The sequence below is a fragment of the Daucus carota genome, chromosome 7 (assembly GCF_001625215.2).
Source record: "Daucus carota subsp. sativus chromosome 7, DH1 v3.0, whole genome shotgun sequence".
NCBI classification, from domain to species: domain Eukaryota; kingdom Viridiplantae; phylum Streptophyta; class Magnoliopsida; order Apiales; family Apiaceae; genus Daucus; species Daucus carota.
In genome coordinates this window covers 41,307,340-41,330,853 of record NC_030387.2, presented here as the reverse complement: position 1 = coordinate 41,330,853, position 23,514 = coordinate 41,307,340, and the positions used below count along the sequence as shown (strand labels likewise).

General features: G+C 34.4%; 4 protein-coding genes and 1 long non-coding RNA gene across 10 annotated transcripts; 4 read left to right on the top strand and 1 right to left on the bottom strand.

Annotated features, from left to right (window-relative positions):
- Nucleotides 1-87: 87 nt before the first annotated feature.
- On the bottom strand, nt 88-3,993 carry LOC108196796 (DNA-directed RNA polymerase I subunit rpa49). The gene is made up of 4 exons (XM_017364232.2): nt 3,428-3,993; nt 2,440-2,589; nt 1,489-1,797; nt 88-780 (listed from the first exon to the last, which is right to left on the bottom strand). Exons 1-4 carry the CDS (start codon nt 3,911-3,913, stop codon nt 370-372), a joined length of 1,356 nt encoding a protein of 451 aa, XP_017219721.1. The 5' UTR covers nt 3,914-3,993; the 3' UTR covers nt 88-369.
- Nucleotides 3,994-6,195: 2,202 nt separating this feature from the next.
- LOC108195501 (uncharacterized) lies at nt 6,196-12,174 on the top strand. 3 transcript variants are annotated; one of them, XR_010285768.1, is made up of 11 exons: nt 6,196-6,324; nt 7,328-7,549; nt 7,872-7,998; nt 8,071-8,126; nt 8,408-8,473; nt 8,572-8,654; nt 8,768-8,901; nt 9,774-9,907; nt 10,000-10,082; nt 10,640-10,780; nt 11,839-12,174. It is a non-coding gene; the product is annotated as an uncharacterized LOC108195501 (long non-coding RNA). The 3 variants fall into 3 exon arrangements; XR_010285766.1 differs by having other exon boundaries at nt 8,768-9,067; XR_010285767.1 differs by lacking the exons at nt 9,774-9,907; nt 10,000-10,082 and having other exon boundaries at nt 8,768-9,067.
- A 1,574-nt stretch (nt 12,175-13,748) lies between these two features.
- Nucleotides 13,749-15,905, top strand: LOC108194065 (WUSCHEL-related homeobox 8). Of its 4 annotated transcripts, none has more exons than XM_017360958.2 (3): nt 13,749-14,188; nt 15,088-15,516; nt 15,616-15,905. In XM_017360958.2, exons 1-3 carry the CDS (start codon nt 13,909-13,911, stop codon nt 15,624-15,626), a joined length of 720 nt encoding a protein of 239 aa, XP_017216447.1. In that variant the 5' UTR covers nt 13,749-13,908; the 3' UTR covers nt 15,627-15,905. The 4 variants fall into 4 exon arrangements, with proteins under 4 accessions (XP_017216447.1, XP_017216446.1, XP_017216449.1 ...); XM_017360957.2 differs by having other exon boundaries at nt 13,788-14,188; nt 15,085-15,516; nt 15,616-15,758; XM_017360960.2 differs by having other exon boundaries at nt 13,791-14,188; nt 15,085-15,486.
- A 1,684-nt stretch (nt 15,906-17,589) lies between these two features.
- Nucleotides 17,590-19,798, top strand: LOC108195094 (formin-like protein 20). Its single transcript, XM_017362027.2, has one exon. It carries the CDS (start codon nt 17,801-17,803, stop codon nt 19,622-19,624), a length of 1,824 nt encoding a protein of 607 aa, XP_017217516.1. The 5' UTR covers nt 17,590-17,800; the 3' UTR covers nt 19,625-19,798.
- A 2,101-nt stretch (nt 19,799-21,899) lies between these two features.
- LOC135148020 (uncharacterized) lies at nt 21,900-23,401 on the top strand. Its single transcript, XM_064082127.1, has 8 exons — nt 21,900-22,232; nt 22,324-22,335; nt 22,453-22,510; nt 22,600-22,695; nt 22,880-22,951; nt 23,049-23,084; nt 23,179-23,250; nt 23,343-23,401. Exons 2-8 carry the CDS (start codon nt 22,327-22,329, stop codon nt 23,399-23,401), a joined length of 402 nt encoding a protein of 133 aa, XP_063938197.1. The 5' UTR covers nt 21,900-22,232; nt 22,324-22,326.
- Nucleotides 23,402-23,514: the final 113 nt, after the last annotated feature.

Sequence of the window (23,514 nt, the reverse complement as noted above, 5' to 3'; positions counted from 1 at the left end):
ATTTTGAAAACAAATTACACTTTTATTCTAATTTCTAGAACCAAGTATTTGAGTAAATAAGATGCGTTTAGTATTTCAAAAAGTAACGAAATAAATCAGACTGACTTAATTGAATCAAATAAATAGGAAGTAATTGCTGGTATTTTTAATGTGCAAGTCACTTGTATCTCACTACTGTCTGCAGACTGCAATAAGCACATAATCATAGTTCTCCCCAACTTTCACCGAATTCATATGAAACATGATTGAAATTCAAAAGACAAGCCTAAAGAAAGATAAAAGAAATATAATTTCCAGGGGCACACCCACAAAAAACCAGCTTTGAAGCTTGAATCATACTCTGGCAAAAGAACTCTCAACTGCATCAGTCTACCTTTTTCGCTTCTTTTGCCTAATAACTGGGAAGGTCAATGGGAGAGGAAGGGTAGCAAATGTTGTAGATTTCTCACGAACTAATTTGCAGCCCAACTCTGCCCAATGTTTTCTTAAATCTACAACACTTATCTTTAGATCTTTGGCTATATCTGAGGTGTCAGACTTATAGCCATCAACAAAAAGAGTTAGCACCAAGACATGGCTAATAAGAAATTTATGCTTCTCAGCTGCGAGTCTTTTTGCACCTGGTTCATTAAACATGGTTCGAAACTTTCCTTCCAATATGCTTGGAAATTTGTGATGTTTCACAGACCTGTAATGATCCATTGAATGCTTGTCTTTGTACTTGATAAGATGCGTAATGTACTGTAGAACACTAGCAACCGTACTCCTCTGGTACTCATCCTGAAGAAAAAACACATCAAATTTCAGATAGCAAGGTAAAAACAGACTAGTAAGATGTGCTCCAGTTGTTTGTTTAGCTGCAATTAATTTACCCCTTTTTCAGATCATAGTATGCACTAAACACAGTCAAGAAACATTTATAAGTTAGTTCAGTACAAGATCTCTCAAGTGCTTACACAAAACATTTTCTCAATCATACAACTTGAAGAAAAACTACGATACCCAAAATCAGCTTACAGAGTTTAACAAGAGTACAAATCCGAGTGTCAAAGTATTAGGATTCTTGATAGGGATACAAATTTTACATGACACTGGGACTCGACATTCAAGGGTGAATCACATATTTTTTATGTTTTATAATATACTTAAATAGATAATCTATTCCCAACAAATTTATCATTATAACATAATAGTACCCATAACACATAATCTATAGGATTCTGAAGTCCTCCACACATACAAGTAACAGAGATTCAAATTTTATTTTTGGATTGGACTACTTTAGTGTGGAGTGTACCCATGCCCGCAAGCCATACCCATACCGTGTCTGACAAAATTAAAGGGTTTTAAGAAAGAGATGGATGATAATATTGAAGGGTTTTGGTAAGAGGGAGGAAATATGAAAGAGAAGACCAGAACAACTGTACAATTCCTATAGTTTGGAGGGCACATATCATATTAAACATAAATAGACAACAATATGCATACCTTAATATCTTTCAATTTATTCACTCTGTTACAAACAAAGATTGGGTAGGTGTCTGGTGTAACTCCCGCTCCTTCAGTAATTTTGAGTAAATCGCCAAGGTAGTCCCATTCTGCTTTTTCAATGATCTTTTCAAGAGGATATGCCTTCTCGGGTGTAGAGGCAGACATATCATGGAATGGGATGTTACGAACATTAGTGCCTCCAGCATCAATAGCCTCAGTGTTAACCTTGACATCCTTCAACGACTTTTCCAAATCCTCCTTGGATTCAGGATCTTGTTTTTGACGCAAAGAATCTATTTTCTTATTCTGCAGTATATGATAACCATATTGTTACCTTACTTTCCTTAAAAAAATATAATAAAAACCATAAGAATTATACTATTAGCAAGACGTCGTAGTCTAATTAAAGCTTGTTTTGTTTAGTAGTGTAGGTACCATGATTATTTTCAGAACCCAACATAAAAACAGGATTTTTTTTTTTTTTTTGAGATTTTTACAGTTCACATTTTCCTCATAATATATATCAATACTGACTAAACTTAGTACATTGAAAGTTGAATCACAGAATCACGTGGTCCGCAATTTCTGGGGAACACGTACATTTTATCTTTTTGACTATCGTTAAAAAAATGAAGAATGGCGAGAGATGTTCAGAACTTAGAAAACATTTTCTGCTCCTTGAAAAAGGAACACCATTTTCTCTAGTATAGCATTTTCCAAAGGACTTCTCCACCTCTGAAATATATTTTATCACTCCTAAACTAAACAAACACAGGAATTAGGAATATATATTCCTAAATCAAACAATTTCCGAATAATCAGCTGATCAAGAAAAAATATTCTTAAGAATAAACAAACACCAGAGATCAGGAAAACATTTTTCTCGAAAACAAGTGCTGTATCAAACGGAGATCTGGTGTTAATAGTTATAATTCTCGTCCTAAATACCTTAGTTATAGTCTTCTTTGTTGAAAACATAGTGTCGAGTCGTCTTAGGTTTTGAGTTCTCTCTTCTCTGCTGACTTCATCCTTCAAAATTTGTTGAGCTTCATCTTGAGTAGTGTCTGATTCTCCAAAGTTGGGCTCCAACCTAAATATCTGCCACCAGGAAAAAAGGCAGGTAAGTCGTTCACTCAATCCTAAGTCCCTAACCAACTGAAGAAAGTGCATGCCCAAAACTCGAGAGAGAGAGAGAGTGATGTTCAACTAAAAACAAATATTTCCTATGAAAACAGAGCTTGCACACAGCACACTCGCTTATAGAAATATTTAAAGGTCTAATAAAGGACCAAAAAAATGTTCATAGAATGTCAAGTGGAGATTGCAAAGATTAAATTTAAACTCAATGATTTCTAACAGGCAGAGACAGTTAAGCAAAGATAAATGATCATATAGTATCTCAAAGTACAGCCAGATTCTACAACTAAGACATGAGTTGAATACTAGAGAAGACCAAACCATGTCAAAGTAAGACTTGAATGCTATAAAATTCGACGATCTTTTGTCAAATTGCCCCTAACTGATTTTGGCTGAAATATTCAAAAACAAAAGAAAAACACCAAAATGGGTCAAGTACTTAATTACAGCTCAAGGTTCCCAAACTAAGCTCTGTATAAAACACTTCAATCCATCAAATAACAACCGCGTTCTTGACTTCTTGCGTGTTAGAAGCGATAAGCAAAAGTATCTCTCATCATTCACCAATTGATACCCCACAAAGTTAACTATAACAATGCATCATTAACTATACCCAAAGCTACATCTCTTCTCTGTTTCAAATTCACACCAAGGATAAACACATCGTTTTGATCAGGAATTCATAATGTGACACCAATAATAACCACCCCATTCAAAATCCTTCAAATAGTTGAACTTTACAGAAAAATCATACAATCATATTCAATAAAATAAAACAAAATTCCATACAAACATATACCTTGTTAGAAGTGATTGGCACAATCCTAAGAGTCTGTGTCTCCTTATCGAGAACCCCGAGAGCATAGGTACATATCTGAGGAGCAGCAGCTTCACCGGAATAATTAGTCCCCACAAAATTAACATCAGACCCATTAGGCTTCACAACCACCTGGTACCTACTGCTCCTCTGCACATTCTGGTACACAGTAACCTCCGAATTCTCATCCACAGACGACGAACCTGAGCCCTTAAATGGGTCGAAGGTGGTCGGAAAGTAGCCAACGAGGGGAGAAATCTTGTCGGACTTAGCGTGGATTGTCTGAATCTTGACATCTAGAGTCTCTTTCTTTTTCTTGTTCTTGTTCTTGGGCTTTTTGGGCTCTGTTTCAACAAGATTGTCATCATTGTTTGCGTTGTTGTCTTGTTCAAAATCATCAAGATCTAATTGGGTTTGTGGGTTTTCATGGGATTTGTGTTTCTTCTTGTCTTTGTGTTTGGATCCCATGGTGGAGGTAGAGAAAGAGGCTTGATTGAGAATGATAAACCCTAGCCAAGTGTTCGTATTAGTCCTCCCTCCTCTAAATTTATACCAGTGTACAGGCGAGTCTTTTTATTATTTTATAAAGGTGAGAAACCGCGCGGTGCGGCGGCCTATAAAAAATATATTAATGATTCAATATTAATATTTGTAAAATGCTAATACTAATATATAAAATTGTAAAATTGGACTATAATTCATGGTAAAAAAATGAAAATAAATTTCTACACGTAATTAACAATTTAAAGCACGACGAATCTTAATTTTATTTGTGTTTTTTTAAAAAAGTAATCATGTTCTTACATTGTCACCTTCCTCCAAATTTTTTTCGATTGATTGTGCACAAAAACATCTAACTTAAATCCGTGAGATAACAGTTTATAACTACCCTTACTTGTAACAATAATACTGTATGAACAGTCTTCACTTAAAAGTTGCTTGAACGGAGAAAACAGATAATGATGAATAATATTTTTCCGTGTACAATGTAAATCATATAAAAAATTAACAACAACAAACATGTCCGATGAAAAAAAGAAAATATTATAAAAGAATAACCAACAAACATACATCACTAATAGTTAATTTATTGATATCATCCATCAATATCATGTCAAGACTATATTTTTCTCCCGTGTTTGGATTTGTCGACTCCCACATAACGGTCTATAACTACTTTTACTTGAAAAACCTTTATTTTTTTAATACCGTATAAACAGCCTTCACTTATCATTGTAGAAGAACGGCACTTCCGAGTTAGAAATCGAGCAAGAAAATTATCACCAGAGAGAGGTAGGGTTGTGGTATTGAGACAAAGTATGTTGTGTTTAGATGATCCAAAACCCTACAACCTATAGGGGTATTTACAAGTGCAGAAAGACTTGTGTGTGTTACTCTTTTCCATAATTAAATAATCCGAAACAAAATCAGATTAAAACTTTCAAGCTGCTATATTCTATAAATAATCTGAAACTTGCGAAAATTCCAGAAAATTAGAAAAATAGAACAGAGCGATGTGAGAGGCGCCACCTACACGCCCCTCGCTTCTCCTTTATATAGAAACAAAATCAAATTAAAACTTTCAAGCTACTATGTTCCATAAATAATCTGAAACAAAATCAGATCCTGAAACTTGCTTCTAATATATCCGAAACTAAAAAAGGTAGTTCTAATTTTTGATATTTTTTATCCAAAAATTTCAGTTATATAAAAACAAAATCAGATTAAAACTTTCAAGCTACTATATTCCATAAATAATCTAAAATAAAATCAGATTCATGAATTTGCTTATAATATATCTGAAACTAAAAAAGGTAGCTCCAATTATTGATATTTTTTATCCAAAAATTTCAGAAATTAGAAAAATAGAACGGATCGATGTGAGAGGCGCCACCTACACGCCCCTCGCTTCTCCTTTATATAAGTATATTGATTTTATTTTTAATATATTTTTTGCCAGCAATATTTTTAATATATTTAAAAATTAAATTGATGAATTATGTATTAATATAATTATAACTATTAATTAAACAAAAATAGAATATAAAATTATTTTTTTATAAGTCATAATTACTTGTTCATAATTAAGCTCTTGTCTAATTCTTTTATCACGTCTTATTTCTGTTTTTGACTTCGTATAATCGTATACTATTATTGGATTGTTTGCGACATCATTTATTATGATTGATTTTTTGTTGATTTTCTTTTATATTTTTGATATATTTTTCATAAAATTGTGTACTTATTTTTATCCCTCTAACAAAAAAATTATATGATAATATTTACATATATAAGAAAAAAAGTTGGTGACCTAATATTAGGGGTGTTCGCGGTGCGGACGGTGCGGTTTTTCTTCAAAACCGCAGACTAATCCGCATATGCGGTTTGATTAAATTTTCAAACCGCCATCACACCGTGCAACTCAAAAACCGCATAAACCGCACCACACAAATGCGGTGTGGTGCGGTGCAGTCTATGCGATTCGTGCGGATTAAAAATATGAACCTAAAAGTTTTAATAAAATGTAAAATCGATAGTTAATATAGTATATCAAATAGATTTGTCTTAACGCCAAACTTCTTATCTACTTCTATATATTAAAAGGGGACTAGGGGCAAAAAGAGCAAAACAAATACCCATGAAATGACATAAATACCCTCGATTTACACGTAATTTCTGAAATGCCATTGTCTCTTCGTTTTCTTCTTGATATGCAGCAGTTTTTCCATGTATATATTCTCTGCCAACTCTTTCCTTTAGCTCAGCTGTCTCTACTTGGCTGCGATTTATTTGGTGCTGGGCTGCTTCTCCTCGGTTGGGGTCTTAGAGAAAGGAGAAGAAGCGCAAGACCGAGAAACTGCTAAGCGCAATCGACGAAGGTCTTTTCCTTCTCTGCACCACTTCATTTCTCACATTAATATATGCATTTGTTAAACTTTGTTTTATTCCAGTGTTTGTGCATATCTTTATGTGTTTCTCTATGTTTATTAGGAATGCCTTTCGGGTTTCGGGTCTCAGTCGCTTCTGTTAATGTCTTGATTTAATATTGTTCTGGAAATCCTAATATTTGATAAAAAAAAATTAAATTCATATGCTTCAACGAATGAAATTTCAAGAAGGAGCTCATTTTCATTCATATTCAGGTTATTCAAGTGATATTACTATTAGGCTTTGTTTGGTTAAATCGAATGAAATGTAAAAATATTTGAAGTAGAGAGTTGGAAGGGAATAATGAAAAGGAATTCTCGTGTGGTTTGTTTTATCATTTTAACAACCATTGTTAGTGAAAGTGATGCATTTGTGAAATTGTCGAGTTATTATATTTAAATTTGTGTTTTGGAGTTTTATATGTGTTTTGTGTGTAATTATAATTTCAAATGCTTCTGTTGTTTCCTCCATGGGCATGCAAGTTTTCATCTCCATATCAAATGATTATTTATTAGAAATCTTTGCTTATCTGTATTTTGGGCAATTAAAATTGCGCTTGCTTATTATACCAAACCTGCCCAAGATGGTCTATATGTAGCGTATGATCATTCAATCTTTAGGTCTGTTCCAAATCTATTCATGATTCTTACTGGTTAACTAGGTAATTTCTCCATTGTAGATGGTGTGTGAAATCTAGGCAAAATATATGACTCTTGAATACTCTTTAATTCTTTATATTTCTCTGTAGCTTATATACAACAGTTAATTATATAAGCCCTCCAGGGAGGATGTGAGTGAAAGATATGATATGTAGAAGTATGTATAAAATTAAACAAGGATTAATGAACTGCTGAAGTGGAATTTCTTTCCAGGATAAGCATAGTTTTTTTTTTACTGTGAAAATCAATTTTTTAGCATCACTACAGATATACAGATCTCAAAATTTGGCTTTAGGTGTCATGACTTGCAGGTTATGACAACAGGGCAAAAAAAAATGCTAGAGTATCAGGGAAATGATTATGTCCATACCGTGAACGAAGCTACCGTACGCGAGCAAGAACAGTCAGACTTGGCATTAAGCATGTCAAAGGAATGCTGCTCTATGGACCTCCTGGTACTGGCAGTACTCTAAAGGCTCATCAGATTGGGAAGATGTTAAATGGAAAGGACCCAAAGGTATGGAATAAGAGTTGTCAAGGTTAGTATAGAATAATCCTTCTGTCTTTGTTAATTGTTACATAATATCTAATTCATATAACCAAGCAAAGATGCCGGTGCGAATTCAACTGCAAAATTTCTTGTCCTCATGTTACTCAATTTCTTAGATGTTGAGACAACTTGGTTGCAGCTTTCAGATATAATCATTTTCCAAAATAAATTTTTACTTGTTTCTTTAGTTTATGTTCCATTATTAGGCATGGTATTTCTGAAATAACAAATTTCTCGATTTGCCACTCCAAATAAAAAAATAGTTTTTGTAATCATCTACTAATGGCAGGTCCAACCTTTTGGCGATTAATTATAGATTGTCAATGGACCAGAAGTCTTGAGTAAATTTGTTGGAGAAACAGAAAAGAATGTAAGGGAATTATTTGTCGATGCTGAAGAAGACCAAAGATCATGAGGTAATGATGAATTCTGGCTATAAGCACATCTTTGTATTCGTGATCGTAAATATCCTCTTATCTTACTTGTAGGGAATGAAAGTGACCTGCATGTTATCATTTATGATGAAATCGATGCCATCTGTAAGGTAGGGAACTTTTCTCAGTGAACCTGGAGTTCCTATTTATGTTTATACGACTCAGAGTTTCTCTCTCTCAACACACACACACACACATTTTATAGTTCTCTGGTCTTCACTTTGCTTCAGATAATTTTGCTTCTGCATTTGTTACTTGAGGGCATAGGGCTACAAAAACCTTTACTACGGCTCTGTTTCAGTTATAAATTGAAATCATACATACATGTCATTAATTTAATTTGTAAAATGTTTGTGCTGACATGCAATGTATATTCTATTCCTTTTTGCAGACCAGAAGTTCCACTAAAGATGGTACTGGAGTTCATGATAGCATTGTCAACCAGCTTCGTACAAAGGTTGGTTTAGGATCTTTTAGTTCATGTCAGAACTGATATTTCTGTGCTCTAAGAGTTGACTAATGACACTATCTGGCTGGTAATCAATTTATATTTAGATAGATGGTGTGGAAGCTCTAAATAATGTTCTACTCATCGGAATGACGAATAGGAAAGATTTGCTTGACGAAGCTCTTTTAAGGTGATGCATGCCCTGCACAATTTGGTTCTGTTAACTACTTAACATTACTTATATATGCACATACAATTCATGTACGCATAAATTTGTGCTCAGAGACTACTTATATGTTACAGACCTGGGCGTTTAGAAGTACAAGTACAGATTAGCCTTCCTGCTGAGAATGGCCGCCTGCAAATCATTCAAATCCATACAAACAAGATGAAAGAGGGTTCTTTTCTTGCCCCAGATGTGAACTTGCAAGAGCTTGGTAATTAAGACATGATTTTTGTTGGTTTGTTATTGACTCAGTAATGGCAGAAGGATACTGGAGGTTCCGAGCAGACTCGTGATGGATTTCGTAGAATAAGAGGAGCTGTGTGGTGGTTGGTAATCCAATTATGTTCAAAAAGAATCTACAACCCACTACGGAAGAGGTATGTTCATAGGTTATCGATCTCCATTATATTGGAATCTGGTTTTGGACAACTATAACATATAAGTCAATAGAATTATATTAAGTACAATGAGAACATATTATCAGGTGGTATATGATATCTGTTTTAATGACTAGAGTGTTTAGACTTGAGAATTGAAGGACAAAACTAACAACTTATTCTTGCATTAGATACACTTACAATGGACTGCATATGATAGCCAAAGTAGCAAAGAGCCAACAGAACATGAACTTGTACTCTCTGGGTTCTTTGATCTCTACTTCCAGGATAAACCATCTCCCTGACTTCTAGAAGCTCCCTATGTTTATATCATACTTAGTAAAATTCAAGAGGCATATTTGTCAAACTTCGTAATTCTCACTTTTATTTAATAGTTTTTTGTTTTTCAGAATTCACATATCATTTTGGTATCTATATGCATCTTTTTTTTATTTTATATAATGGATAATTTGTTAGTGAACTGTGTTTTGTTCTATTATTAAGTGATATCAGATCATTAAATACGAGCGCATTATAAGTCCCACAAATATTTGATCATTAAAGCAGAGAATATTGAGTTTTATCGCTTAGTTTTCTGTTTACTCTCTCTCAAGGCAACTAAGAATCAGCATTTTTTTCCCCTCTGCACACTCTTTTTTACACTATTGTATGTTTAATGATCATCTTCTATAAATGGATTTGGCAGCTTGGAAGAAGCCACTGGCTTCGTCATCATATTTATCATCGGTAGAACAGGAGATAAAGCAAATGTGTCAGAACATGTGAGGGAGGTGGCAAAATTTAATGAATTCATGCTCTTGGATATCAAAGATGAGTATAGTAAGCTCCCATATAAATTAGTCCTTACATTAATTTCATGTCGGTGAGAATTCATAATTCGAAACTCATACAAACTTGTGCATTTATATCAGGTTGTCCTTCTTTAAAGCCGCCTATGCACTTTATGATTATGAATTCTATGTCAAAGCTGATGCCGACATATATTTGAGGCAAGGTTGACAATTTTAGAAATGTATACTATTTATGTCATTGCTTATTTTGTGCATTTGCTTCTTTTGGCCAACAAAGTACTCCCACTTAAACATCTTCGATGCATTAATGTTCTGTTTTCACTGATCCAAAGCAAAAATGGTTAGCTTCATAGTTCTTTTTAAATTTATCTCTATTGCAAATTTATCTTATGCGTTTACTTTTGACTTGTCCTTTCTTCATTTTCCTTTTACTTCCAAGATGGTCCAGGTCTTTGATTTCTGTCCTCGATAGTAGGGTAATCCAAACAGATGATATTCGACCATCAAAAGGTCAAATGTAGCTTGATTCGTAGTTAGAGACAAGCCTATATTAAAAGCATCACTCAGTTCTAAGTTCCAACAGAAGCATAAGTAGATGAAACTAAATTAAATGCGGTGAAAGACTACGTGCTATCTAATTATAATAATTGTTGAAAGTAGAGCGAAAGTGAATGAGAATACAAAATAATAATAACTTATTGTTTCATGTCTTTTGATTATGATAACATTTCTTGAATATTATTGCCACTATATGTTGCAGTTCAGAACCTCAGGAGCCTCAGAGAAGCAAGTTATGGTCATTGGATAATTGCCTGTTGTATTTGGCTCCCACTGGAAGCCCATCATTTGTGAATCTTATATTAAATTCGACAGACAATGATACAAACACATGACAACGCAGGTATGTTCCGCTTTTCTATTTTGATCACGCATGAAATATTCAGAGTGTAGTAGGGTAAACATAAGAATTTGAGTGTTCATTGACATCAAAGCTTTTGCAATTAGATGAGAACATGTATTTGCAAGGACATATAACAATAGATAAATGATCCAAAAGTCCAACCTGAAACTTTAGTTAGCATATATTAGTTTAGCTTATCATATAAAAGTTTAATATTTTAACATGAAATTTAGTTTCCAACAAAGAAGACCTTTTTAACTTCATTAGCCAGTCCTCATGGGCCATGCTATATATTATATCTGTGTTTTTGTTAAGTATGCATTCTTAAAACTGAATTGCATAGGCACTAACCTATCCTTTTAGTTCTGTGTAGTAAACAGAACCAAACCTCCTTTACTAATCTTGTTAGCCAGGCTAAAGTTGCAAGTGGCTTCAACAATTATAGAATATGCGAATTCCAATGATTTGTCAATTATGATACTCATAAGCTTTAAGGAAAGGATGTCATTGAAAAAACTAGATCCTGCGGTGTTCTCATAATAAGCTTCGGGTACAAGTTTATTTTGTGGGTGTTGCTTTCGATTGTGGTATATATCATCATCAAACCATATATATAGTAATCCCAAGTGGCTATCAGAAAATAAGTAAATAGTAACATGCATATAGAGGAGTACACATACTTGACACTTTCAATTATCAAAGTTTAGAATTAACAAGCTTTATGGGGTGAGTAAATTATCCTTTAACAAAGAATCTGCGCTTGTAGACACAATAGTAGAAACAAGCAGCCAATGAAAGAGTCTTGGTAACACTTTATTAACTATCTATATGAAATTAACTTTACTCTCCTTTCTGTGAATAAAAATATACAATAATTATTATAATTCAATATGCATCAAGCATGTCACCTTAATTTTTGAGCGAATGAAAGAAGCAAATTAGAAGAATAGTTGCACCTGCAAGACTCCCTTGATTGTTATTTTTCACCATATATATGATCTTTACTTCTACTCATTTAACTCATTCAGATTTAATTTTTAAACTATATCCTGTCACAGGGTTTTGGATCTTAATGCGCAAGATAAGGATGGCTCCTTCAACTTATTTGTGTTAAACTCGTACATTGAATTTTTACATAATGGACCGGTCAAAAAAAAAATTCTCAAAGGAGAATGAGTCTATCTTCTGATTCTATACTCGAACATACACCGGATAGAAGGAGTTTGTGTTTAAACTCAATCCGGATAACTCAAAATGAGTGGCCTCATTCAAAATTATGTTTTTGCTGTCATTTTAATATCAGATTCTAATTTGGAAAAACCCTAAGAAAGTTTTTGTCTTTATATCGAGACGTATTTTGATGGTTAGCAGCACGTTTTGACACACACGTACTATAAAATAAAGGAGCATATTGTAAAACAAACACAAGATACTGCTGAACTTTTTTAAAAAGCACATACAAAATCGTAAAGCATTGATATTTGAAACTCGAAAGTATATGTTAGTTATACAACATACCAAATCGTAAAATGTGATATTCGAAACTCGAAAGTATATGTTAGTTATATAACATGCCCGTGCCTTGAACGGGCTTTTACGCTAGTTATCTTTTATATATCAACTAACTCATTACTAAAATAGTATGTAAACAAAATTATATAACTAAAAATATATATAAATACATAATATAAATATAATAAATATATTTTATATTATAATATTATATGCGGTGCAGTTCAAACTGCACTAAATAAATATAAAACCACAGCCCACACCGCACCGCGCGGTTTGTAAAAATCCTAACCCGCAACCACACCGCATAAATTAAGAACCGCATTTTGCGGTGCGGTTTGATGAACACCCCTGCCCAATATGGAGTGATTTATGTTCGATATTTGACTAGTTTTGTATTTAGAAAATTTTGTTATATGATAATATTTACATATATAAGAGGAACTGTTGGTGAACCCAATATGGAGTGATTTATGTTCGATATTTGACTAATTTTGTATTTAGAAGATTTTGATATCGCAGGGGATATTGAAGTTCTGCTACATATAATATTTTTGGTTGATTTATATTTGTATGAGAGGATTTTATATATAATATCAACTTGTATTACGACACTTTCATGTCTTTTTTTTAATTTTATTGTTGATATGGGAGGGATTTTTTGAATATAAATATTATAAAGTGTTTTTATATTTGTTATTTGACAAAAAAGAGGCAATTCAAGGGCAAGAATTAAAGTTGTTTCCAACTTTAAACGAAAAATATTTGTTTCTTTAATACGTCATAAACTAATTTAAACTTAAAAATAAGCCATAAACTTACTTAAAATTAAAGGCACTAGTTAGTTTGACATTTTTTTAGTAATATTTTTAATTTTTTGATAAAAATTACCCATTAATCATAAATCACTCTCTCCAAAAAAAATAATCATAAATCACTTTTATTTTTATAATTATAATTATATCTTCAATAACTCATAAGTTATCAATAAGTCAAAAATACTTAGACGAACATTTTAAATCTCCCAACTATTAAATAATATTAAATCATAAATTACAATTTTAAAAATAAATTTTGGTACAAAATTTTATCATTTTTTTTTTGTCAGGGTACAAAATTTTATCATTAAGGTAACTCATTTATATATGTTTTCCACATCAAAAATCTTCAATTGATATTAATTGATGCTAATTGATATCATTCTGAAATTAAGAAACTTTACCAAACAACCAAATCTCAAAAGATTAACATAATAAAGGCAGTCGAAGCTATAAAAATTAAACCAAATACTCTTGCATCATGATGAATAGCTCTATAACTTTGACTTGAGGTCCATTCTCAACTCCCAACCTTCCAATATGCTGAAGTTATTATTAACCAAATAAAAATATAAACTAATTTATCTTGGAAAAATGTTGTCCATTTGTTGGCACCACACTTGTACCAAAGTCTGCTCATTCTCCAGCGCGCGACCCGCATGAATGTAGGGACATTCCATATATAATCCACCCAAGACTTTTTCTTATTTATGCTAAATGAATTATACCAATATACAATACCCGACTACAACTATATAAACTCATTCTCTCAGAATCCACAAGGTGTTATGCATCGTTATGATTAAAGATTATTTAGTCACGGAGGAAGAGCTAGAGCTGATCACAAGGTCAATGGAAGTCAACACCAACCAAGAAGCACAGCACTACCAAAACCACAGTGAAAATAATAATGATATACTTTATAATACTGATGGTGATGTTGATGGGTTGTGCATGAAGGTCATGACAGATGAGCAGATTGAAGTTTTGAGGAAGCAGATCTCTGCTTATGCTACTCTGTCTCAGCAGCTTGCTGAGATGCATAGGTTTTTTTCTGCTCAACAGGATCTTACTGCTGGTACCTATGCTTTTCACTTTCTTCTTCACTTGCTTACCCTTGCTCATATTATGCGGTCTTGTCGATTTTTGTTTCGGGGTTTTAGTGTTTGATTAATTGGTTTGTGGGATTTTCGGATGATGATGAGGACTTAATTATTTGATAGTGTTTCTTGAGGGTTTGTGAATAAAGGCCTTAACTTGATGGTATCATTATGTTTTTGTGATGCATGAACTTTACTCTCTCTTGTGAATTTTTTCGGCTGTTCTATTAAAAATTATGTGTATTTTTGAATATTTTTGTGATTTAAAACCTGTTCTGCATCATCAACTGATGTACATATTTGAGATCTGTATGCAACAGAGAGAATGATATGGAATCTAAGTCATTGTCTGCATATTTTTGTATATGTTTCTATGGACCTAGCATCACTCTTTGTTTTATACCTGATACACATAATTCAGATGTGAATTCATGTCCAGTTGAGCACTCAGCAGTGATTATAGAATGCAACATTTTTTGATCCTATTTGATTTTTCAATAAAAGAAAACCACGACAACCAGGATATTTCAGTTACTACAGGTGTAGTGGAAACAAGAAGTTCTTGCGAAAGGCTTGCAGCATTCATGAAGTAACTAATTGTCCTGTTTGTTTTTAGGTATTTCCTGCTAGCAAAATGAAGTATATTGCATGAGTTATTTGTAATATTCTCAGGTAAGATTAGTTTAAAGCGTTTGTACTGAGATTAAGAAAAAGGGCGTTAATGCTCAAAAGTATGAAATGCTGGATTAGGATTTCTATGTGTAGATAGAAGGACTTGATGCTAAAATAGCATGTGAGCCAAGAGTAATTTTTTTTTTTTTATTCTTTGATTCACATTTGAGTAAATATTTTGGATACTTGCTCTTTTCTGAAGCAGGCCTCGGAGGTTTATACTGTGATCCGTTAATGACATATGGTGGCAGCAAGATCACGACAAGGCACAGATGGACTCCAACACCAGTGCAACTTCAAAAACTTGAGCGCGTGTTTGAGGAAGGCATTGGAACTCCTAGCAAGCAGAAGATAAAAGAGTTAACTGCCGAGCTATCACAACATGGTCCCATTTCTGAAACAAATGTATATAATTGGTTTCAGAACAGGAGAGCCAGATCAAAGAGAAAGCAATTTGCTGAGGCACCAAACAACCCAGAACCAGAATTCGAAGCAGAAAGCGAATCATCAGAGAAAACCATTGCTAAGGATGCTTATAGCCAAGATCCTGGTTCACACAGCTTGGATACTCAGCCAGGAAAAGGAAAGTCAAGTTTTACATCAGGTCACAACACAAAACCTTATAGCAGTCATGGTCAGTTACATTATATGAGAATGCTTCAATTGTGTTATTGTATTTAAAGTAGTTCTGAATATTTTGAATTGTCTGTTTGGCTGCTGTTTGTGCTTTCAGGAAGCAACTAGTTGACGGGTGAAACAGAACAATCAAGAAGTTTAGTTCTAGTGAGGTGGGTAAATCCGACATTGGTGAATGACGCAGCAGCTATCTTATTGTTTGATTCATCACATATACAATAAACTTAGAGGTTATTATGAAACCATGATAAATAATGGGGAGTCATGTGGAAATGTGTATTCACTCTCCAAGTAATATCCGATTATTAGAATATCCAATTACTCATTGTGTATTTGCTGGTTAATATGGGTGTTATTGTTGCTTTCATTTGTATAATCTTTAGAGTACTACGCGTTTTCAAGGTATCAGAAAACCTCAAGTTACAGAATATATTCGTATTAAATGATAACTTACCATTACTACAAACAGCTTTTTGGTTCTTCGAATACATGGCATCTAGACGTCTTAGCTTCCCATTCTGCAAGCTTTGGCTCCAACCGAATATCTGTCACCAGTTTAAAGGCATGTTAGCTGATCAACACCTATTCCAGTGCATGCTCTACCGCCCTGCATCCTAGTTTTTTGAGGGCGGAAACAGAGGGATGCAAATTACTTAAATTGCTTTCCTCGTTTATAAAAACTTGGGAGCAGGGTGTAAAAGAGGACTAGTAAAAACTGTTGATAACATGTAGTAAAGTGGAAATGTGCACCTTATTAGCAGTAATAGGGAGGATGTTAAGAGCGTGCGTCTCTTTATGAAGAAGCCGAAGAGCATACAGAGCTGAGGAGCAGCAGCATCACCTGAATAACTAGTCCCTATAAAACTGACATGATCACTCCCATTGGGCTCGACAACCACCTGAATTCGACTGTTCCGCTTCGTGGCATTCTACACATTAACCTCAGGCGCCATGTTAAGTGATGATGCATAAGAATTTACTTCATTTGATATTGTCACAATAAATTAAGTATATGACTATTTTGAATAATAACTAAGAATCCGAACAGGTTTCATAAAGCGGATTATGTTGGGACAGTCTGGCTGAACCGCTCTCGGTTCTCTTTACAAACCACTTGCTTCCTTTATAAAACGTCTTCATAACATAAACACGCTAGTCATGTAGATTGTTGGAGACCTGTAAAAATCAATAAAGTTTGGTCGAGTGCCTGATTTGGTTATAATAATAGAGTTATGAATCCTGAATTTTTTCTAGAAATTATTCTTCCTCACGACGATAGTGACTAATAACAAATTGATGCCAATTATAAGACATATTTCTTTCATTCATGTTCCCGATTCTCGTTTATTCTGAGATTCTTGTTAAAAATATATATTTAATTATTAAAACAAAACATTTGATTATAAGACATGCCAGTGTTTTCGTCTTCTTATCCGCGTTCGCAGACTATATACACCACATATCGTCTGCTTGTAAACAAAAACCAAGGTTACCCAATTTGTTACATATCACTAATTGTTTACGCATCGTAATTCCAGCTGGATAACAGAGTTACGCGTCATTGACGTGTTTATATTCAACTTATTTACATGAAACCATCTCACAACTCACAAGTCATAACTAATATTTTAATCAATTTAATCATTGTTATAATTCTCTCCTTCAACTATTTAAGCATAATTAGAAATTCAATATTAACTAAACCTGAGCATGAATAAATTAAATGTGATTTATACGTTTCTTTTAGGTTCAGCCATTATTATATGACCCAACAGATAATGAAGATACAAGTACGATTCAATATAATTTTAATATATCTTGCATATGTTATTTTTTTTCACAAGAATATAAAATATGAAATATCCGCTTCCAATGATTAAAAATATTTAAAAATATTATTATGTATATCTTGAATTGCAATCTGCGGCGATAAAAAAGGGAGCCTGTCATTCTTGAAACTTGTCTACAGAGTTGGCAAAACACGTGACATAACGCATAAAACAAACCGGGCCCACACGTAAATTAGTTTAACAATATATATAGCCGTAGCAGTCCATTATACAATACGCATCACCGTTCCACTAAACTCCACTTCTTTATAAACTCCACACCTTTTGCATAATTTTATACACTTGCTAAAGCAAGCAGAGATAAAGCACACCAAAAGCATTTCGAGTTTACAACTTATCATAGAAAGCAAAAGCCAAAAACACCAATAAATAACAAAAGGTGCTTTGCTTACTGATATCAAACAAGCTTTTCTTAAGGCCTCAAAACAAGTCATGGAAGAGGAGGAAGATGGGGAAATGGGGACGCCATTTTGGGTGCAGAGCACCTCCAATGTCCGTCGTGTTGATCGCTTCCGTCGTGGCGTGTCTTCGCTCATCTTTAGCTCCGGGGTCTTGCTGTTTATTCTTCTGGTAACCGCAGTTTTCTTCATGGTGTTTGCTATTCCTTCTACTATACACACTGCACATCTTAAATTCTTTATGAGGTCGAATGCTGTTATGAAAAAATGGGATTCTGTCAATCTGGTCCTTGTCTTGGTGGCTTTGTTCTTCGGATTTATAAGTAAAAACAACAACAGAAATTATAATAATGTTGTTGCTGATGATATACAGAGTACTACTACTACTACTACATCTGATAATAATCAGAACTACTATAATTATCATCTTCCTCAGAACAACAGTGTCAGTTCCAATGTTGTTGCCCAGAAATCAGCTCCAGATACTGGATGGTATGAAGAGTACTCTGATCGGAGGGAATCTGGTAGCAGTAGTAGTAACTATAATTATTATTATGCTGCTGCTAATAATAATTCTCCTCGATTAAGAAGGAATAGTACTTCATATCCTGATCTTCACCTCCGTCAACAAATTTTGTCAACACCATCAGTTGATTATTATAATGTTAATGATCAAAGGAGATATTATGACGATAGCCCTGTTTATTATCGTCGCCCAAGCTGGAAGCAATCTGATGCATCTGCGGATTATGACAATATTCAGGTGAAAAATATTTATGTCGATGACAATGATGCAGTCAATTCCAAACCAGGTGGCCAAAAGTTAGAACAAACCTCCTATGTTTCACCCCCGTCATATCCTCCCCCTCCACCATCGCCTCCACCGCCACCACCTCCACCGCCACGGAGGAGAGCAACTGACCAGAAGGCAAAAAGGATATACGAAAGCGAGAGTCTTCCTAGTGAATATCAAAGTAACAAAGATGTAAGAGTTGTGGATTCAGAAGTCCTGCAGAAATCCTCAATTCCTCCTCCTCCCCCGCCGCTGCCACCGCTGCAATATCGTGTGGAAAAGAGCGAAGGAAGTGAATACAAGAAAAGAAATGCAGGTAAAGATCAGAACTTCTTGACATCATACTATCAGAAGAAGAAGAAGAAAAGGCAAAGACAAAGGAGTGCTGACAATCTGGATGCTCTTTTTCATCGATCTCAAGCACCCAAAACTCATACACAGCCGCCGCCGCCGCCTCCTCCGCCACCGCCCCGGCCTTCATCTTCTGTCTTTCATAACTTGTTCTCATCAAAAAAAGCCAAAAGAAGAAAAATCCCCTCAGACCTACATCTATATCCATCTTCACCGCCACCACCTCCACCTCCACCCCCACCGCAATTCAAGGCGGCACGGGTGTCCAAGCCCAAACCCAATATTCAAACACCAACCGCATACGAACCTCCAGTACCAATAAAACTCAAGTCTTTCAGTTCTTTTGATGACAATTCAAGCAGTGGCGGATCATCGCCGCTTCATTTTATACGACCACCGCCACCATTACCACCATTTAAAATACCGGAGTGGAAGCATGTAGTAAAAGGTGACTATGTGAGTATAGAGAGCAATCCCAGCTCACGTTCTGGATCTCCGGATACTGATGAGGCTGATAATATCTCGCCTGCAGCTGATCCAACAGCTTCCCCTGTTTCTTTGTTCTGTCCAAGCCCTGATGTGGATACTAAAGCTGATAACTTTATTGCAAGGTTTAGAGCTGGACTGAAGCTTGAGAAAATAGACTCTTTCAATAAGAAACAAGTGTCCCGAATGTCTAATCTAGGGCCAGGTTCTGCTCCATCTCAGGATTGAATTCCTTAATTACATACATTATTGTTTTTTCCCGGATTATTCTTTTTTTTTTGGAGATTAGTGTTAGATGATTTGATTTGTTCTTAATTATATGTATATGTATGCATACAATTGCAAACCAGGTTTTGAACATATATATTTAATAATGTGCTTCGAGCACTCAGATTGTTTGAATGTCCCCCCATTTAAATTACTCTTGTATTTCACTATAAGAAGTTGAGATTTGTTTGTACAATTATGTTGTTAGAATTGTTCTGTTTAGGTTGAATGAATGACTCTTTGCTTACATGCAGAAGTGGTAGAAGATAGATAAACCGATACTTTTTATATTTGAATTAGCAGACATAATTTCATGTTTGAATAATTTTAATTTTTAGCTGTCTTCGAGAGAGACAGGTGACGAATTAGGTGGAGTTTAGGTTGGGTCAATTTTTGATTATTGTATCAGCTGTATCATATAGTACAATGAGTTTGTATTGCTTATATACAGATGATAATGTGTTGTTCATCTCTATACACCTATTTACAACCTACAAATGGTGATTGTCACATCTGCATTTTATTGGATATTTGACATCAAAAATTTACATCCATGCAAGATGTACATATAAACTTCGGAGTTTGTTCTATTTCTCCTGAAAAGCACTTACATTTTCAGATATATTAGCTGGAACTTGGAAGGGCCTCGTAGTAGAATTTTCAGTCATACAGATAAAAGCCATATCAATCCAGGCTCACCAACGAAAGTATCAATGTGATAATAATACTACTGAAGTGTGAACTTTCACCTACTCCACTGACCATATGTTATTTATACTTAAAAAAATCGCTTTATGCACACTGGCATAGGGTCACAGCGTGAAAAGTATTTGCTTTAAAGCGCAAGTCAGATTATTACTAAAACTATCTAGTGGATTTTACAAGCGAGGGGGGGTTAAATACTCATTGCACTAACAGAGTACCGTACTTAATCAATCATATCTAACCAGCTTATATTCCAAACGCAAATCCTTGCAACACTTCAAGAGCTAATACTAATAATTTTGAACTTGTAGAATGAAATAAGTGACATACCTTAAACCACGCACATGCTGTTTCACAGCCTTCCTTGTTTATCACTGTCCCCTGAATCCCCGATCCCCTGCAACTGTATATATACTGCATCTTGTCCATGAACCTGGTATGCAATATATACTCTCACAAGTGCTGCTCAAAATTGATAGCTAGAGAAAGATATATTCTATAAAATCAGTGTACAATAACGATTTCTAATACCTCATCATGCAACATGAAGTTTAGAACCTGTACAACTATTGTTGTCTGAATAGGACATTAAGATGCTATTGAACCTGACAAGGGTGAATAAGTATGTGTGCATCAACAAAGCAATGTTCATGTAAATATAACTAGGTGACTTCCAAAACAAGCATTTCAAAATTTACATAGTATTCTGGTTTTATCTTGCACGGCATCAGTTTTACTATGTAATATTTAACACGAATTATAATCCATTTCTGTTCATAGCACCTGTTATACACATTACAAGAACGTAAGCAGCCTGCTGATAAGGCGATAACTATAATTATATGGACATATGCATAAAATGTCCAGAAAATTTGAATTGATGATCAGAAAATAAAGGTTCATGTTATGCTTTTTGATTATCGTAAGAAGTAAAGTGCCTCTATCATCCAAGTATGTCTGAAAGTGCTTCAACGATTCTTACTGAGTATCCCTGTGACTAAAAGCAGCCAGGACAAGGCCTTCTCCAGCAGTCCAGATACATGTTCCCAGACAACTTCCTGCCATTTTCAAAAAAGGAAAAGAAGTAAACTTTTTGTTGAAGATGATATACTTTCTTCTCAACCTTATGTCATTTAATGATATTTATAAGCTTAAAAAAAAATAACGATTACATAACTCGGTAAAAAACATTCTTACTCTGCGAAAAAATTGATCAAGTTGGTAATTATCTGTTACTAGTAGGACAGTAAATTAGGGAACTTCACTTAGGATCGTTGCTAACTTGGAATAGGCTGTAGCATAACATATCTGACACAAGCAGAAGTCAGATTGCCCATAATTTGATTCCTATGAATTATAACAAACTGCAGAAAGAAAGTTATTAATAATTGGGTATTGATGATACTACATACTCTGGCTCCTTTCTGTACGCATTTATCAAACAAAGAAGATGACAGTGACACTTCACAAGCCTCACAAATAGCATATTCATGATAATAAATTAGTTAAAATAAAAGGATGTCGCATCCCTTATATCATAAATCCTGAATCCAAATTCAATGGCTTTTTACACCCCCTACCCCAATTCTTCATACCTAATTACAAAAAATGCCATCCAAAAATATTATTCTGGGCTTGACCTTTGACTAAGAAATTTAGTTGACTCACTACACTTTCTATTCCTGGCATTCAATTGAGCTGTATTTTGGATCCATTTGCACTCACGTGATGCTGTCTGAGCTCTTCCTACTTCGCGTTGCTTTCCACCGCAGTGGTTTAGACCGTTTCGGCAAAGAGACAACAGGCTCATTGCTCAAAAAACCCCAGGAGCTGAATTTGTTCCTCTTCAATCCATTTGTTACAGGTATGTTTGAAAAAGTTGTTCAATTTGAATTCAAACCCACATACACTACATACCACAGCAATCTCTTCACACTGAAACATACATTTTACAGGCGATGAAGGAGGTTATTGACGACGACCTCCCGTTTTTATCTATCCTTTTTATGCATTTGTTTAGCACTCGGTTTTTGATGATGAATTTCTTCTGATATTTGTTTTTTTGTTTCTTGGATGGATTTTAGGGATTTTACAATCACCTCAAACTCGATAGTTTCCCTACGCTGACGGATGATTGTTCTGGTGATTTCATGGACTATGTTCTCTGTTTTGTGCAAGTATCTTAGTTAATCTAATTCTGAGCTTTTTTCAATTCTGTGAAACTGATTTAGGTTCCAAATCAAAAAGGAGAAGGCCAAATGTGGACAAAGATAAAGAAAATATCAGACCATCTCAAGATGCATCTCAAGATGGGAGTCCCTCCCCTGGTGAGTTATCTTAATTCATGTGTAAAAAGTCTAGACTCATCGGTGTACACTCATTCTGTGTTTTGTATTTGTTTGTCATTGTTATTTTTTTGGTTGTGGTCTCTAGATCTTTTAGTTATTGCTTAGATTGCTTAGACTAACATTCAATGTTCATAAATAAGAAAGACTCTTATTATTTTTTTAGGTTTTCGGCTCAACACAAATGATCATGTTTATCAAACTCCTAAAAGGCCTTTGTCTGCTATATCAAACCAGAGTAACTTAATCAATTCTCAATCTCTTAACCTAAATAAGTTTGTTTATAATAGCATCTCATTTGGGGTTTTAATATGGTGCTGTTTTATTACTGTTAGGCTCCGTGCTCAATATTATATCGCACAATGGTGATGGTAAACTTCTATCTCAATAAAGTATTCAGCATTGTAAATTTCCAGGGTTGTGAAATAGGCCTCTTTTAAACAACTGCTGCTATGTTTTTTGTAGGCTCGGTGTTGTCCCAGAATCAACATGCCTCCGTCAATTCCAAATCACATGTCACCTCTTTAACAAATCAGAGTATGACATGTCTAACGTACATCCAAATAGTCTTTTGTTTCGAGTCTGTAATGAAACAGGGTAATGGATTTAAATTTTATATTATGTTTCAGGCTCTGTGTTAAAACTCTCCACGCAATCAAATGGTGGTGGATCAGGTATTATATTTTAAACTAATTTTAGACTTTTTTGGAAGCATTATTTCTAATTATTTCTAATAGACTTTTTACATCTTGAACATTCTGGATCACATATACTCACTTTATAACATGCTGTGGACCAACT